The 15,195-nt window shown below is 34.7% G+C and overlaps 4 protein-coding genes across 4 annotated transcripts; 1 reads left to right on the forward strand and 3 right to left on the reverse strand.

The window, feature by feature from the left end:
* Positions 1-357: 357 nt before the first annotated feature.
* On the reverse strand, positions 358-708 carry LOAG_00107 (hypothetical protein; the record flags this gene model as incomplete). The annotated part of the gene is made up of 1 exon (XM_003135647.1): positions 358-708. The coding sequence occupies one exon, from the start codon at positions 706-708 to the stop codon at positions 358-360; it is 351 nt and encodes a 116-aa protein (XP_003135695.1).
* Positions 709-3,529: 2,821 nt separating this feature from the next.
* Positions 3,530-7,022, forward strand: LOAG_00108 (hypothetical protein; the record flags this gene model as incomplete). The annotated part of the gene is made up of 5 exons (XM_003135648.2): positions 3,530-4,045; positions 4,555-4,680; positions 5,837-5,959; positions 6,469-6,620; positions 6,911-7,022. Exons 1-5 carry the CDS (start codon positions 3,575-3,577, stop codon positions 7,020-7,022), a joined length of 984 nt encoding a protein of 327 aa, XP_003135696.1. The 5' UTR covers positions 3,530-3,574.
* A 1,153-nt stretch (positions 7,023-8,175) lies between these two features.
* LOAG_00109 (hypothetical protein) lies at positions 8,176-9,194 on the reverse strand (the record flags this gene model as incomplete). Its single annotated transcript, XM_003135649.1, has 4 exons — positions 8,176-8,253; positions 8,523-8,666; positions 8,990-9,157; positions 9,189-9,194. 4 exons carry the CDS (start codon positions 9,192-9,194, stop codon positions 8,176-8,178), a joined length of 396 nt encoding a protein of 131 aa, XP_003135697.1.
* Positions 9,195-9,605: 411 nt separating this feature from the next.
* LOAG_00110 (mediator complex subunit 31) lies at positions 9,606-13,822 on the reverse strand (the record flags this gene model as incomplete). Its single annotated transcript, XM_003135650.2, has 13 exons — positions 13,707-13,822; positions 13,430-13,559; positions 13,056-13,256; positions 12,719-12,891; positions 12,355-12,453; positions 12,014-12,166; positions 11,795-11,899; positions 11,540-11,694; positions 10,614-10,654; positions 10,399-10,509; positions 10,159-10,246; positions 9,886-10,039; positions 9,606-9,695 (listed from the first exon to the last, which is right to left on the reverse strand). Exons 1-13 carry the CDS (start codon positions 13,815-13,817, stop codon positions 9,606-9,608), a joined length of 1,611 nt encoding a protein of 536 aa, XP_003135698.1. The 5' UTR covers positions 13,818-13,822.
* Between the last annotated feature and the right edge of the window lie 1,373 nt (positions 13,823-15,195).

A 15,195-nucleotide genomic window follows, 5' to 3' on the forward strand; every position in this document is an offset into this window, starting at 1 on the left:
TTTAATGACGAGAATACGACATTTTCGGAAGAGACTTGAGCAAAGTTGAACAGTGAGAGCTCTTCACCTTGTAGATAAGAAATCTAAACCTAAGGCAACATATCGAAGCAAAGGCACACCTATTTTCTTTTTCAGCGATAACTTCTTAAACACCATCATCAAGTTATGGACCGTAATTACTTAATTATCCTTTTTTCCTTGCTGACCACAGCCTTATTATTCACCAACTTTTTGCGTCCACTACTTCAGTCTCAACACCTAAATATTCAAGAATGGTCCAAACTCAACTATCTCAATCCCTTCCCTTCAACTTCTAATCCACAGATCACACAGTACTCACCAAATCTTATTATCCGATTAATCGTCCAGAAAAAAAGAAACAAATACGAAAGCGGAATCATTGGTTGATACTTGGCGAACCAATCCACTTTTGACGTCCGCTTTGTGCAAAACGATCAGTTCACTTTGATTTTTTACTGCAGTAATTCTGGAATTCCGATAAATTTGATGTCTGATGTCAAACAGCTGCATGACTTTCAGCAGAATGAGCAGAGGTGACACTTTCGCGGTTGAGGTGTGGTTGGCTGGATGAAAAGTTGATAAGCATAATGGGCATCTTCCGGCAATTAATCGTAAGAGTGTCCTCTTAAAGGACGATGACTGACATTCGCATACATTGCTAATTTTTCTGATAGATGAACCATTCATTTTTGATCGAAAGCATCGTTTTACTCAACTGATATATAGCAGTTACTTCCGGATAAAAGGTTGCTGATGAGGAATTTCAACAACAACTTTGATGATCTACGGAAATTAAGAGGTAGTAATCATGGCTGGCTTCCTTTCCTCTTTCTATTTGCTGTCCCACGAGCGGAGGGAGTGAAAATGTATGTATTGGTTCGTTTTTAGGCCCTAAAAAACCGGTTTCAAAACAAACATAAAAATAGTTTTTTTTTCGGGACAAGCAACTACAATGACAACACCGAGAGAGCATCAGGTTTAAATTATTCTTTTTCTTGCTTTGTTCTTTGTTCTTTCTAAAAATTGGAATGACTTCGAATACTGAGTGCACGGATGAGCAATTGCTCTATTACAGACGACAGGTAGTACTGCTGTTACCTTCAGGAGTGATTAAAAAGTGAATTATCGAATCCCTTTTTTCGGTGTCCAAGACCACTTCAAGATATAGCCAGTTAATAAACCTCTTAGTCGCTCTGTCATTGCTGTTTTCCAAATATCGTAAGAAATACAGCTTGTCTAAATACTTTCCATTTGAAAAGTATAGGTGACTATACCTTTCTTTTCCAGCTTTTTTCTTTCCATCATTCATCATAAATTTCTTTAGATTATTCGAAGATCAGTGCGATCGCTCTTGTCATTCGGATCGATCAGACATTGTTTTTAGCTCAATAAATCTAATTGTATTAAAGACTGTTCAAGCGATTAAAATACTTTTTACGTTTCATCGTTTACTCGCGGATGGTCTGCCGGTCTTATTTGCTGATTACATAAAATGGATTCACTTTAGCTTTCTAAAACTTGAACCTATTTGTCATTCATTCGGACAAAAATAAACAAAAATGATAAACAAAGATATATTTAAATGGAAAAGCAATTCTAAAATTTCTTTCTGGGTACTTTCTTCGATGTTTTCATACTATCAATTATAATGATACATATGGCAGAAGTGTTAGAGATCAAATGTTTTATTTAAAACTGTGGTGGTTAGTATTGACAGTGATAGAGTCATCAGTGCACTGAGAGCCAAAAAGTATTTTGAGGAAGCTAAGAGGAAAGAGAGGAGCGGGACTTAGTATTTTTTGAGGTAAGCATAAACTGTACGGGATGAATCGGAAATCATTCTGATTTTTGACTTCTATCTATAAGTTTGACTCATATGTAGGAATGGAAATCCAGTTGAAATTTGCCTTCCTTTTGCCTCGTCTCCTCCCTGTACTTCACATGTTCTACGGTGAATAACACTGGCAGGGATACATACACAACAACTACTCGAAACTGTAGACCTGTTTGTCAGCAAATGTAAGCATTTGAAATATAAATGTATACAAAGATATGTAATCATGCACAAACAAACAGATAGACAAACTCCCAAATTTGTTTTTGAAGGATTCCAACGTCAGCCGCTGCCTTTTTAATGGCATAATTTTTATTTAGCATGAAGGTGTCTCGCATCGATTGAGGCAAACTTTTTTAGGTTGGGTGATATGGTTAGAATCTGTTAGCTAGCTGTGAATTTCTGCCCATAAAATCATGATATTGATATTTCGCTAGCACTATTACAGTTTATAGCTTAATGAAGTGCAAATATATTCGGTGCAAAGTTGACTTCTGTAAAATTGAACGTAACCTCCTTCCCTTCTCGATCAAAGTCAGGTTTTGTGACGGTATTGTATGCAAGTTGCGGATTGCAAATATTGATCGTGATCCTTCACTTGATAACACCATCTTTTCTAGTTTATTTTATCTTTATAATTGGGAGTTGGTAGCATTTATCTATGATAAAAAGCACTGCCTAAATGCATAGGGTCGGGGAGTATCTGGTAATTTGATTTTTTCTAATATCCGCTTTTATCTCAATAGTATGGTCGGGTGTTATTAAGTCATACAGTTATGATAAAATTTTCGATTGACTGATCGATTTTAGCTTTTGAAGTGCATTTTTAAAGTGGTATTGAAGTAAACTGCACCAATAAATCACTATGAAAGAGGGAAGGAGGAAAAACCCCGCATAGATGGAGAAGGTATCGACGACATAGCATTATTAATTCTAGTTTATTTTTGGGGATGTATTGGGCCGGTGAAAAGAGAGATGGTTCTGGAAATGTATGATTAAACTAGAAACCGGTTTTCTGTAATTCAGAAAACGAAATGAAATCGAGTTAAAGCGATGACTGGCAGTAATTTCGAAAGTTCTAAGCCTGAAGAGGCGAGTAGTTGTATTAGGCAAAGGGATGGTTGGAGGGAATTGGTGTCAATAAAGAGGAAAGTTTTCGAATTTTCTGGGATCAATCCAGTAAAACTGCAACGGTAGTGCAGTGCAGTGAAGCGAGATAAAACAGTAGTAGTGCGGTAAAGTGACATGATGGTGTAGTATGTGGTAGAAATAGTAGTATAACAGCTGGTATGACTAGTTTTCTAAGCACTCAGACATACAGAGACCGATGAATTTTGTATGTGAGAATCTATCTACCTCAACCTCAAAATTTCCATTCCTTTTCAACTGCTTTCCCTCGTCGCAAACTGCTGCTATCACATCCTTCTAGTGTCGCTATTGTCAGTAGAGTTATCTAACGTTATTGCTATATAGTAACAAAGCGGTGTTCAGACTTTAGAAGAAGAGTTGTTCCAAGTGATCCTACCTTAACGAAGTCATAAAATTCCCCGCAATTTCACTCAACTATTAGGAGAGCGCTCTATGCTTTTGAAAAAATATCTATAACTTCAAATTTGTTGAAGCGACCAGTCGCATTTGATCAAAAGTTACAGCGAAATTTAAAGAATATATTCATTTAGCAACAGACTGCTAAAATTACCGAATCTTTTTCTCCGCTCCATGGATAACGACTCCAAAGCAATTTTGAATGGAATTAATTTGCGATTGAATGACATTGACTTGAAACTATCATTTGTTCTGGAATTGCTCACAAATCGCCTACCCGAGAAGCCGTCATCGAGAGAACAGTTGACGACACTGCAGCTCATGCATCCACAATCTCATCGTGAAACGATGAATGATCGCAGAAGCATCGTCTTCGCTAGGTTAAAAGAACAGCGGCGAGCTGAGCGGTCATCGGCATTTGCCGTGGAAGATGCAATTGGTGAAATAGCTTTCGGCAATACCGCTTCTTCGTTGCAACTAGACAGCAATGAGAAATCGGTCCAACGACAACAAGATGGCATATTACCCGAAACATCATCCATTTCTACCAGAGATACATCAGCAACGGCATCAGCTGGTATCCCAGCAACCAACGACAGCGAAGGTGATGAAGAAGTTGATGATTATGACGATGAACTGGATGAGGTAATTTGAACCATCTTATGCAAGTTTATATCAGTTCGTATTTATGCTTGTTGATGAAAACGACAAAATATTGTTTCAAAAACCGAAAAAATCCAATCCATTATCATGTATGAAGAAATTCTTTCCCATAATTTTTAGATTGTGCCAAATTAGAAAGCAACATAGGCTTATTAGATAAAAAGTTTACTAGTGAACATATTATGACTTCTCGTGGCAGTGGTAATTTCTCTAAATATTATATTTCAAAATAAAATTGAATGTGGCCTCAAAATTTTTGTTTTGGATTTTATTTTCAGCACACTATATTACGTTGCATTTTTGCTTTCAAAATTTTGTAGTAAAAATGGGATGGGGAGACGATTTGAGATTCTGTGATAAGAGTGAAGGTAAAAGCAGTAGTTTCAAGTTTTATCTTGCTATTAGAAGTAGTGAAGGACAAAATTTCGAAGGATTCAATCTTTGTGAGATTGATTTCCATCTATTAAAATATTTCATAATTTAAAATCCAGGATGTTGCAACAACAAATCAGGATCGTGAAGTGAAAATAATTCATGCAGAAAGCAATTTTCCGGAAGGAGCGGTACGGCGAGCTGCCGAAAAGGCAGCACGAAGTTTTCAAAGTACTCAACCAAAGGTGAGTGAGGGTTTTTCTCCCCGACTCATCTATTTATGTTACACTTCTACTAATGATATTAATATGGATATTATTACTTATACAATTATCACTACATCTATTTTCACTGTGAAATAGTAAAGGAAGAGCAATTATTTGTTGTGGGTATTACCGATAGAATATTAATGTAACATTTTGAATGTCGAAAACTGAACTGGATTGCATGGAAGAATTCGATTTCAATTATTTCTTTGACAAAAATTCCTTTCTTCTTTCCATTTGTCCGACTCTCCTTTTTGTTTTGCCTTACGAGGTCTTCCATTCGTGCGCTCCTCTATTCTTAATTCAACTTCTGTTTTTGGCATTCTTTTTCAATCGATTAAAAATCCCCTTGATGGTTTCGGATATTATTGCAGATAATCTATGCTGTCGTTACCAAATGTTTTTCGAGGATGAAGGACTAAGTAATAAAAACTTTTGTTTCCCCCATAGTTTGTTTGATTTTATCAGAAAATTTCGTTCATTTGCATGCATCGATATTCTGTATCATATTGCTGTTTCTTTTCAAATTTCTTTTAAAGAGAGATCTACTTTTTTGTAAAGGATAATAATTTGTTCAATAGATGAATAAATGAAGAAAGTGCGGGGAAAAAGCTACTCAGATAATACTACAGGAACACTTTTAATTCTCCAAACGTTAAATCACATAAATGAAAAATGAGACAACAAATTTCTTGCAGATACCTTTCAGTTAGCCAGGTCCTTTCGCGGTCCATCATCTTTTTCCTCGAATGAACAGAAATATTTGCCACTAAATCGGCCATATTACAAAATTAACCATGGTTTTTGACGCTTAGCTTTCTTCAATACAGCTGTCCTGTGCTTCCTTGAATACCTGTCCTGCACTGACACGATTAGTCCATGACAGTGGCTATGCCATGTCCAGTCGATTAAATGTCCAGTTGGTCTAGTACCAGTTATTGTTTAATATGATTAAAATAGAAATCAATGTTTTAGACAGCAGAAATGAGCCAATTTCATGGGAAAGAGATGGAAAAATAAGAGAGAAGAGGACAGAATTATTTCGAGTGATGAAACTACTGATTGTTGCGAATACTGAGGATTTTAATCATTTTAATTACTTTCGTTAACAAATGGTGTTTATTTAGAATTATAGGTTTTTGCATGGCAAATATTACGAGAATCAGTTACCGATCAGGAACTTCGAAATGTGCACATCTCCTTAAGAACATTTCATGGTGAAACTGCAGAGCATCTCTTATCTCGGCAATTACCAAAGGTTTAATAATTTTAACGTAAGCTGGACAGCTCTAGTAGTAAAATTACAAATAGAAGCTGAAATTAACTCACAACTAAAATTAGCAAGAAAAGAAAATATGTAAGAATCACTTGAGTCACTTGAAAGGGTCTTCATATTCCTTCATGTTGTATACTATATCCTAACGTCTTTATTTTTAGGTATTTTACGTGTTCCTTCGGTTTTAATTAAAATTATCCCATACTTCTTTCCAGTTTTGAAAAAAAAAATGTTCTGAGGACAAGACTAGAGTTTTGTAATGCATGCTGCAATGGAATGGCTTTTCGGACCGCTAAATAGTTTATATTTAGCTTAATGCCTCATCTTTTATCATTTTATCCTAGTTTGTTTCCTTTTGCAGCTGCAGTGTCAGCCTAGTTAATTTATTCTCACTTAATTTAATTATTTCAGGTGACACAAATAATTAATCACTTCATTCATAGAGTAATTATATTCCAATGCTGAATATACTTACAAAGATGGTGTTACAGATACGTTTGGTAGTGGAAGCAACAATGTCCTATTTCAAATGGGATCAATTGAGTGATGAAAATCAGTTAACCAAAGCTAAACTATTATTGAGTCATCTAAAAAATAACGCGAAGGTCCGAAATTGGACTCTTAGAGAAGGACGTCCGAATCGGTTGGTTTAACAGTTCTGACAAAATTAGTATGTAAAAGAATGATTTCTTCAAAACTAAAACATACAGATTTGGTGTATCAATAACTACAAGGCAATTTCTACATTCTTTCAAGCCAGTGTTTCAGAATACCTCCAAGGTGTAATTTCCATTAAGGAATTTTTGCAGCAAGGTACTGCTTTCTATAACTAAATAAATGCAACGTTTTATCTTGAAGATATTGCTCTCGACTTGTCATGATCTGATAACTTCGAACTTAAATCGCGAATTCTAAATTAGAAAAATTTTGTAGGATATCGAACACGATGGATGCGGTATGGAAACGTTATGCAGCTTTACTTGGACAAACCGGTCTTGCTACTGTCGGTTTATTACCAAGCCACATAAATCAGCTCAATCGATAAAATCGACAAACAGTTCGAAAGCCTACCTCATGAACTTCTTTATTTCACTTCCTTACTTTCTCTCAAATATGTATGTATGTGTTTCTCACAAGTGTAACATTTGAAACAAAGTCACTTAATAGTGGATTTTGATCTGTCAAATCCCTGCAACACAGAAATTAAGATTCATACTCAAGAACCCCTTCTGGTTTAGCCAAGGAATGTTCAAATATACCTTTATGTTTGAACTTATCACTGACTTCTTCGATCTTCGTTAGGAAAAGCTCTTATCATGGCTACAATTGGCTTTGAACTCCATGTTCACTTTTCGAAGCTACCAACGCCATCTTGGCCACTAAACCTCAAGTAAGCACGGTATGGATTTCTATATTAAGAATGGTTTCATTTCAATATTTCAAAACATTATCGAAATATCACGCGAATGCCCTCTATTCCATCAGTTCAAAAGACCTTTTGAAGCATCGGCCGTTGCATGAGCACGTGTATTTCCAGTAATGATGCTACAAGATAATGCACTCTGTCGAACATGCAATTCAGCAACCATTAATGTCACCGCTTCCTACATATTTTTTAAATTCGTTGCTTCCACAAGCAACCAGTCATAATTTATTACATGCACAATGCGATAGAGGAGAAAATGAACACTTACAATACACGGCATTACAATAAAAAATATAAGAGAAGTAAAGGGAAATGAGATAGTACAATAATGAAAAAAGTGAGATAGCCGCGAAAACGTTCATGGACTGGTTTCAAAATTTCAACAGAAAGCAGTTGCCATTACAAACAAACAAAAGCAGAATGTGGACGAATAAAAGGAAATCCCTACTACAAACACCTATTATAAAAATGCATAATCCTGATGACGAAAATGAAGAGGTGAAAATAACTAAACAAACCATCTTTTTTTTTCTTGTCGCAAAGCATTTTGTAACCGAATTTCCACAAGTGTCAGTGTGAAAACGTGAAATCGCGCACTTCCACAATTTCTCCAATCTCACATTCCATCCGAATAACAATTTCCCAATTAATTATCGTTAAGTACCGTTTAAGGAGGAGCGATTCATAAATTGAAGTGCTAAGTCTTATCACAGAATTTATTAACTAAATGTTTCATTCGTTCGCTCAATATTTTAGTTGACGCAGTACAACGTTATAACTCCACATTATGAGAATTCTCCATACAATCACGTTCCGTGGGTTTTAATATTCGTTTCTTACAAAGATATTCCTGAAATGGATTTAAAATGGAATTAACGAATAGCAGTAATTACCTGGAAAGTGCCCTACTTTCCAAACAACACTAGTTGAAAAAAACGAGGTTGAAATTGAATGACCTACTTGATACCGCATTTGCCGCAAGTTTTTTTTTAGTTACTGAGACTTTACTACCTAATACTTTACACTAGCAACATCTCAAATCCATGTGATCATACATAACCAACTTGAAAGAATCTTAGTATGGTGTTACAGTGCAATGACTTGAAACATAAAGACCACCTCAAGTAGCGGTCTGTCCCGGATATTATACCATTGTTCGAGATCATTTTCATAACGCTCTAACAATATTTCACAATTCTGTTTTAATGTTATGACTTCAACCGACGGTGCATCCCACATTTCGTACGGCATTCCTAATTCGACCTGCAACTGATAACTATTAAACATATACTTAAAAAAGATTTGCGATGCCTGTATTTACAGGCACGCAAGCGACGATAAACTACATAGGAATTTTCTTGCAAATCTGAAGAATGAGTTTCACTTACGATAACCAAAAGTTGCAGCGCAATACAACACATGTTAAAGCCGTCACATGAATTCTTAATTGAGACTATGCATTTCATCAAGACGCAATACCAAAAGGTAGTATGCTTAAACAAGTCTTGAAAATAAAACCGAATTTCAAATATTTGATACTCATCATTACATAGCAGAAGCTTTAGACGCATTAAAAATGAGCAAACCTTAACTCCTTTACTCCTCAGTTCATTTAAAGCTTTCATTGTGCTACTTTCCTCTCTGGCAAATCGTGAAATGTCTGATTTCTCCTTATGCAGTTTATATTGCAGCATTCGCTCACAAGTTCCTTCCAAAGCTTCCACGAATTTAAGTTCCTTTTCTACGGCGGAAATCTATAAATTCTTGAATAATGTTCCAATCAACCTTCATTCCTTAATCCTCTAATATGCTGCTTAGAAAATGTATCAAAAATTTGAAGATTAACGTTCTCTGCTTTCTTTAAAAGGCTAGTGACAAAGCAAAGAAATATGCACAGCACTTAACGACAACATATTACTTATCCTCTTTATAATTTCTTATTTTTAAATAAAATATACATTTAAAAAAAAAGAAAAAAACCTCCTAGACTTTTCTCCATTCTTTTAACTACAAACAGGTTTTCAATTTTTATTAAATTCCAAACTTGCCTTAACATTTCTATCATCTGCTAACTGTTCCTGAAATTCTCGTGCAAATAATACACATGACTCGCAAGATGACGGAAGATCGACCGTTGACTCAGCAATAATTGCAAACGATTTCGAATATAGAACTGATATAACAAGAAGTAAAGTAAAAAAATTAGGAAGATGCTGGTGGAGCTTTCTGCCGTTGTTGTGGCTGTTGCTGCTTCCATTCCTGCTCATTATCATCGTGCTCTGTTGTATACATCTATAAAGGAATTTTGATTAATGCAAAAAGATATCTTACCAAACCTTTATAATGCTCATTCTGATGATGTAAAGAATCGAAAAGACTAGGAAAAAGTCAAAAAAAAAGAAAAAAAAAGATGAAGATAGAGAATAAAATTAATGTCGGTTTTCCTTTCGGGACAAAACATTTCAAAATAAATTAAGCTGACATGCAATCGTTGCCGTTTCCGAGTATAATACTGCCACTGTAATAATTGTTGTTCTTCAATAAATTTTGCATTTGCTGTACAAGTTATTGCCTCACGAAAAGCTGAACTTTGTACCGCTTCAAGAAAATGTAAGCACTGCGGATATTTCAAAGCTCTATAAAAACACCAGGAAAGAATCATTAAAAAAGAACTAAAATCATTGCGCAAAGTAAAATTTATGCTTTAAATCAATAAAAGAACACTTGAAAATACTGGAGTATTAATAAATCTAACCTTGCGTATTCTGGTCGTTTCCAATATAAAAGGTATTTCAAATAATTGATAAAGTACTGTTCCTTAAAATAACCTCGTTGCGCTAAAACTAAAATTAGTTCGGTTTAAATCACTTGAAGTTAAAATTTAGTCTAGTTAATGTCTACTTTAAATACAACCAGAAAGTAAGAAATATAAAAAAGCAAAGCGTACGTTCCATTTAAAAAGAAATAAGTTATCTGTTCGAAAAAGGAAACGTACAATTCAAGTAATGGGGATTAGCTAAAGCTTGTACGAATTCACACTCAATTTCGAATCGCTTCTTTTGCTCCTCAGATGTTTCGGGACCCGGAACCGAGTTTAAACCGGAACCTTAATCACTTTTTTGTATTTTAATACACATTACTTTTCGATTTTTCGATTACTGATGACTGAACTTCCATAATTTGGAAGAAAACAAATCAAAGATAACTTACTTCGCAAAAGATCCAGATTGTTCACTCGCTCGAAGAGACAACTAGAATTGCAGTTTATAAAAAAAAGATGAAGGTGCTCTGCTCATATAAAAATTTTACAGTTAACAATAAAATATTTAGCGCTTCAACTGTTTCGCTTCCAATTTAAAATTATCTTATAAAAGAACCGAAGCATTATACCAGAGCAAAAGTGCAATTCAGATTCTTATATTTCATCACATCTCATTTCATTCAGTTTTAACTAAGCATGAAGGTTTCATTCCTGGCAAGTATGAGTTCTTCTAAACATGTGATTTTGAATAACTGCTCATTGTATTATTCGAAGGGACATTTTTTGCTAAGAAATTTGCATATTGGAAGCTATATGAGAAGGAAGCTTCGGAAGGAAGAGCTAAAAACTTTAAAACGAGAAAAAATTGAGAAAAGTAACAAAAGTTTATCACTCAAAAATTAAAAAACAAAGACGGTATTTAGCATAAAGTGCATCTTAATAAAGAAAATAATGGACAGGCAAACAAATTCCTTTGATAATACTGTCGAATCTTCCTTCAACCCACATTATAATTTCTTTTTAAACACATTTTTTTAGAGGTATCCAATGATCCCAAAGCTAAGAACCACAACCAGTCTAGCGACTAGATAAACATTATAAAATAAGCTCTTAAGCATTTCAAACAAAGCTGGTTTAACTAAAATCGATAAAGGCTGAACTCCTTAACAGAAGAAAAAGAAAAATGGTCCTTCTGTTTGCTGAATAAAAACTAAAATACTAAGCAATTTTACACTTTTTTAGTGTTCCGCAACATCCCAAACAAACTGTATTAATGAACATAACTTATTTTCATCGTTTCTTTCCTACAATGAGCAAATTTTCAGGCGAAACAGTTCTTTCCACATATCTACATAAAGAAACATCATATCCAAACTTCCGAAGTTCTATGACTCGACCGAATTCCAAAACCGCTTTAGCTTTCTGCCCCAGAAGTTCTTTTTCCGTTGAATTCAAAGAGACCATCGCTTTATGTTCCAAATTCCCTGACTTCAGTGAATGAAATAAAACAGAAACATAATCAAAATTCTCCTGAAGGTGATAAAGGTTTTCTTAACCTTGTATACCAGTTTTGCAATTGCTTTGGTTTCTAAAATTTTATAATTACTGAGAGAAATTTTGTCAATGATACCTGACTGGGAAAACCACAAACAGCCCATGTTGAAATATGCCTTAAAGCTGCAAATTCATTAGAGCTGCAAATACCGTAAGATTCCAAGAAGATACGGCCAACGTACTGAAAAGCGAGAATATTCAATATAAAAAGTGGTGAATTCTCAATATAAAAAATTGAAGTATTATAATGAATATTTAATATGAAAATTAAGCAAATAAGCTTCTAATTCATTACCTCTGCATATGTAATTCGGTGATGACAACATGGGGCTAAAACAAAACCACACACATTTAAGCCATTTTTCACTCCATTCATTAAGCATCGAATGCCAGAATCTGTGGCAGCACCACAAAAATGCTTGCATACTGCTGCTACATTATCCACATCCTAGAATTTTCAAGGAAGAGTTTATATTTACATGTTACACTATTTAAGCGTTTTAAGCGATTTAAGCAATAAGAGTAAGTTTGAAACGTCTTGAGCGACAAGTTTACGCCCAAATCTAGCTTTAATTTGCCAGGTTCCTACTTTTTTATAGCTAATTTCTCTTTTGAACCATTTTTTTAGCAACTCACCCGAATCAAATCAGTTTTTGACAAATCAAGATGTTCCACCGAACAACGTATTCGTTCAACAAATACTAAATCCAGTTCCTCAATTTGAAATAAATTAATCTAAATTGTAAACTATACATCTTCTTAGCATAAAATTGTAAGTTACTGAAAAAATTCAAGAAGTCATGCGGATAGTGTCCACAGCACATAACTATTGATGCCGTTGAGATGCTAATACATCACTTCCTTGCATTACTTTTCATGAAAAAAGTAAACATATTATTCCCCGCGCCTACCATATTAAAAGATATTTTCACGACAGCGCTCTTACCAAAGTGAAATTCCAAATTTCAAATACAAAAAATGCGATATTTGGGGTACTTACCTTGTGAATTTTATTATCAAACTTATTCCTTGAGCCCATCTTTTCAATTAGAAGAAACCGACATTCTGGAGCAATTTTGGCCATCCAATATGAAAGCTGTGCTCTTCCAGTTCCAAAATCTATTAAACACTTGCGCTTGTCATTATTCAGCAAATCGACTACTCTTAGATGTTCTACAAATTGAACACACTGAAAATTACCATTTCAACACTAAGTAAAAGTGACTAAATAAAATGAACAAAAATGAGGAAGACAAAAAAAGACTCCACAGCGTTCCAGCTTGCATACATAAATCCTCAAATAAATCTAGAACATGAATTTGAATTGTCGAAATTACCTATTATCGATGATATCTGCCAGATATGTTTTTTATTTAGTTTTGGAAGATTTGCAGCACAGTTTTCAACGTACTCATTCCTCAAGAAGGAATCTGTAATATCATCAGCTATCCGGTCGTATATTCTTTCAATGATTCTTCTCATTCTCAACAATTCGTCATCCGTAGGACGATACCATGGCTCCAGTTCATTTGGAGATCCTTCAAATGTAATTTGCAAATGAAACCAAATTTGCAAATGAAACCCTCTTTACAAAGATATTACAAATGGAACTATAAATATCGAAATACCTCAACAGTCTACTTCATTTCATAAGTGTATCGTACATATAAAAGTTACGCAAATTAGGCAAGGAAAAATGAAAAGAATGGACCTATGAGATTAAAGTTTTCAACAACCCATGGATCTTTAGATAAACGACTATTACACCGAGAAGACAAATGTTTCTGTAGTTGTGATTTGTTCACTGTGTGGTTTGGATCGTTCGGACAGAAGATACGATCCTGAAAACTACAACGGGAACACAGCATCATTTGTCCTTCTTAATTGCAATTTGATAGTGAGCAAATAAATTAAGGGTATGGAACTTGAGAAATTAGATAGAAGCACGGTTAATCTCATTTATGAAATCAGCACATAAAAATAGGAACTTCATTTAGCTCATCGCAGACAGCATGTTCTCCACAGTATTTCTGACCATTTTTCACGAGCATTCGACATTGCCGGTTTTTCTTTTTCACAATAAATGAACATCGTTCCATGACCTGTGAAAATAAATAAAAGATTCTTTTAAAAATCAGATTTATTTTGGGACTTTTTACGAAGTTCAAATAAGAAGGCCAGTGGCAACGTATGAAAAACCCAGTATTATAAAGGTTGTATATTTGCACAGAAATATGGAGGTTTGCGTGAAGAAATTAATCAAATCGTCTTGCAGTAAGTATCGAACTGTTCTAAATTACATAAAACTATAGCTATTATCATCTATCTTGAAAACGGCCTTCATCTATCTTGACAACTGAATCGTGAAGAATAACTTGGGGTGGAAGAGCTGAAATGTTCATATCATATTTCAGTACACTATCACATTGCATTAATGTCCTCCGAAATTTTAATCATGACCATGACTATGAAGTTTTAACTGTGACCCCTACATATATACCTCGATGACCCACACCAACAGGTGCATTCCTCGTGCAAAAGTAGCAAATATGTCCATTTTGGTCTATGAAAAAGAGCATTTTTTTTGTCTCAAGCGATGAATAGCACACATAGTCAGTAGTAAAACGGATATCTAGATGTGCACCACACATGAAAAACTTCAATGAATTAAACATAAAATCACTACTGGGAAAAGAGGAACTAAAACCCCGAGAGTTCTCGTAAAATCCGTTTGCCTGCAAAACATATGTATACAGGTGCTGACATTAACGCAACCAAATTCAGGCTCACTGTGAAAACACTCCAAATCAATGCAAACAAGCAGCAATTGGCTGGGCATTAATTCAAAACTGGTTTTCTAATGGTTTTCTAATGAAGTAAGAGATGGGCAGAATAATGTTCTCACTGTCTCACTTTAATATAGGAACAGAAACACTTGGAATTTGCATATTTAAATCTCGAGAAATAAGAAGGAAATTCCGAAAAACACTGTGCTTGAGATATATATTACTAAAATAAGAATGATGCATTTCAAAACAAATAAGCATTCTTGGTGATAGGCTAGTTTGGAGGTTCTGATTTTTCGTAGAATTCAAAATTTTTGAATGGATTCAGCTTGGTTCCATACTTAAGTACAAACTTGAACCAAAACTTCCAGCTTTACGAGGTGATGGAATACTTACGTATGGCTGACGATGATAAAGCATTGCCAAAGAAGAATGGAGAGATTCAGTTCAAAATGTTACACTTCGCAACACTCCAATTCCTTGAACTACTTGGTGATATTGTCGGGAAAGCTCATCTCCGGAAGGCACTTCGCCGATGGATTTCGGTTAGTTAACCGTATTTGTCCTTTTTTTTATGAGGCTTATCAAATGCTTCTGGTTACATGTCATTTAGCAGTTCCTGACAGATTTCCCACATCTTTTAAATTTAGACAGTTCAAATTTAAGAGCTGTTGTGAGCATTCCTTACGAT

The sequence above is a fragment of the Loa loa genome (genome assembly GCF_000183805.2).
Source record: "Loa loa unplaced genomic scaffold supercont3.47, whole genome shotgun sequence".
Taxonomy (NCBI): domain Eukaryota; kingdom Metazoa; phylum Nematoda; class Chromadorea; order Rhabditida; family Onchocercidae; genus Loa; species Loa loa.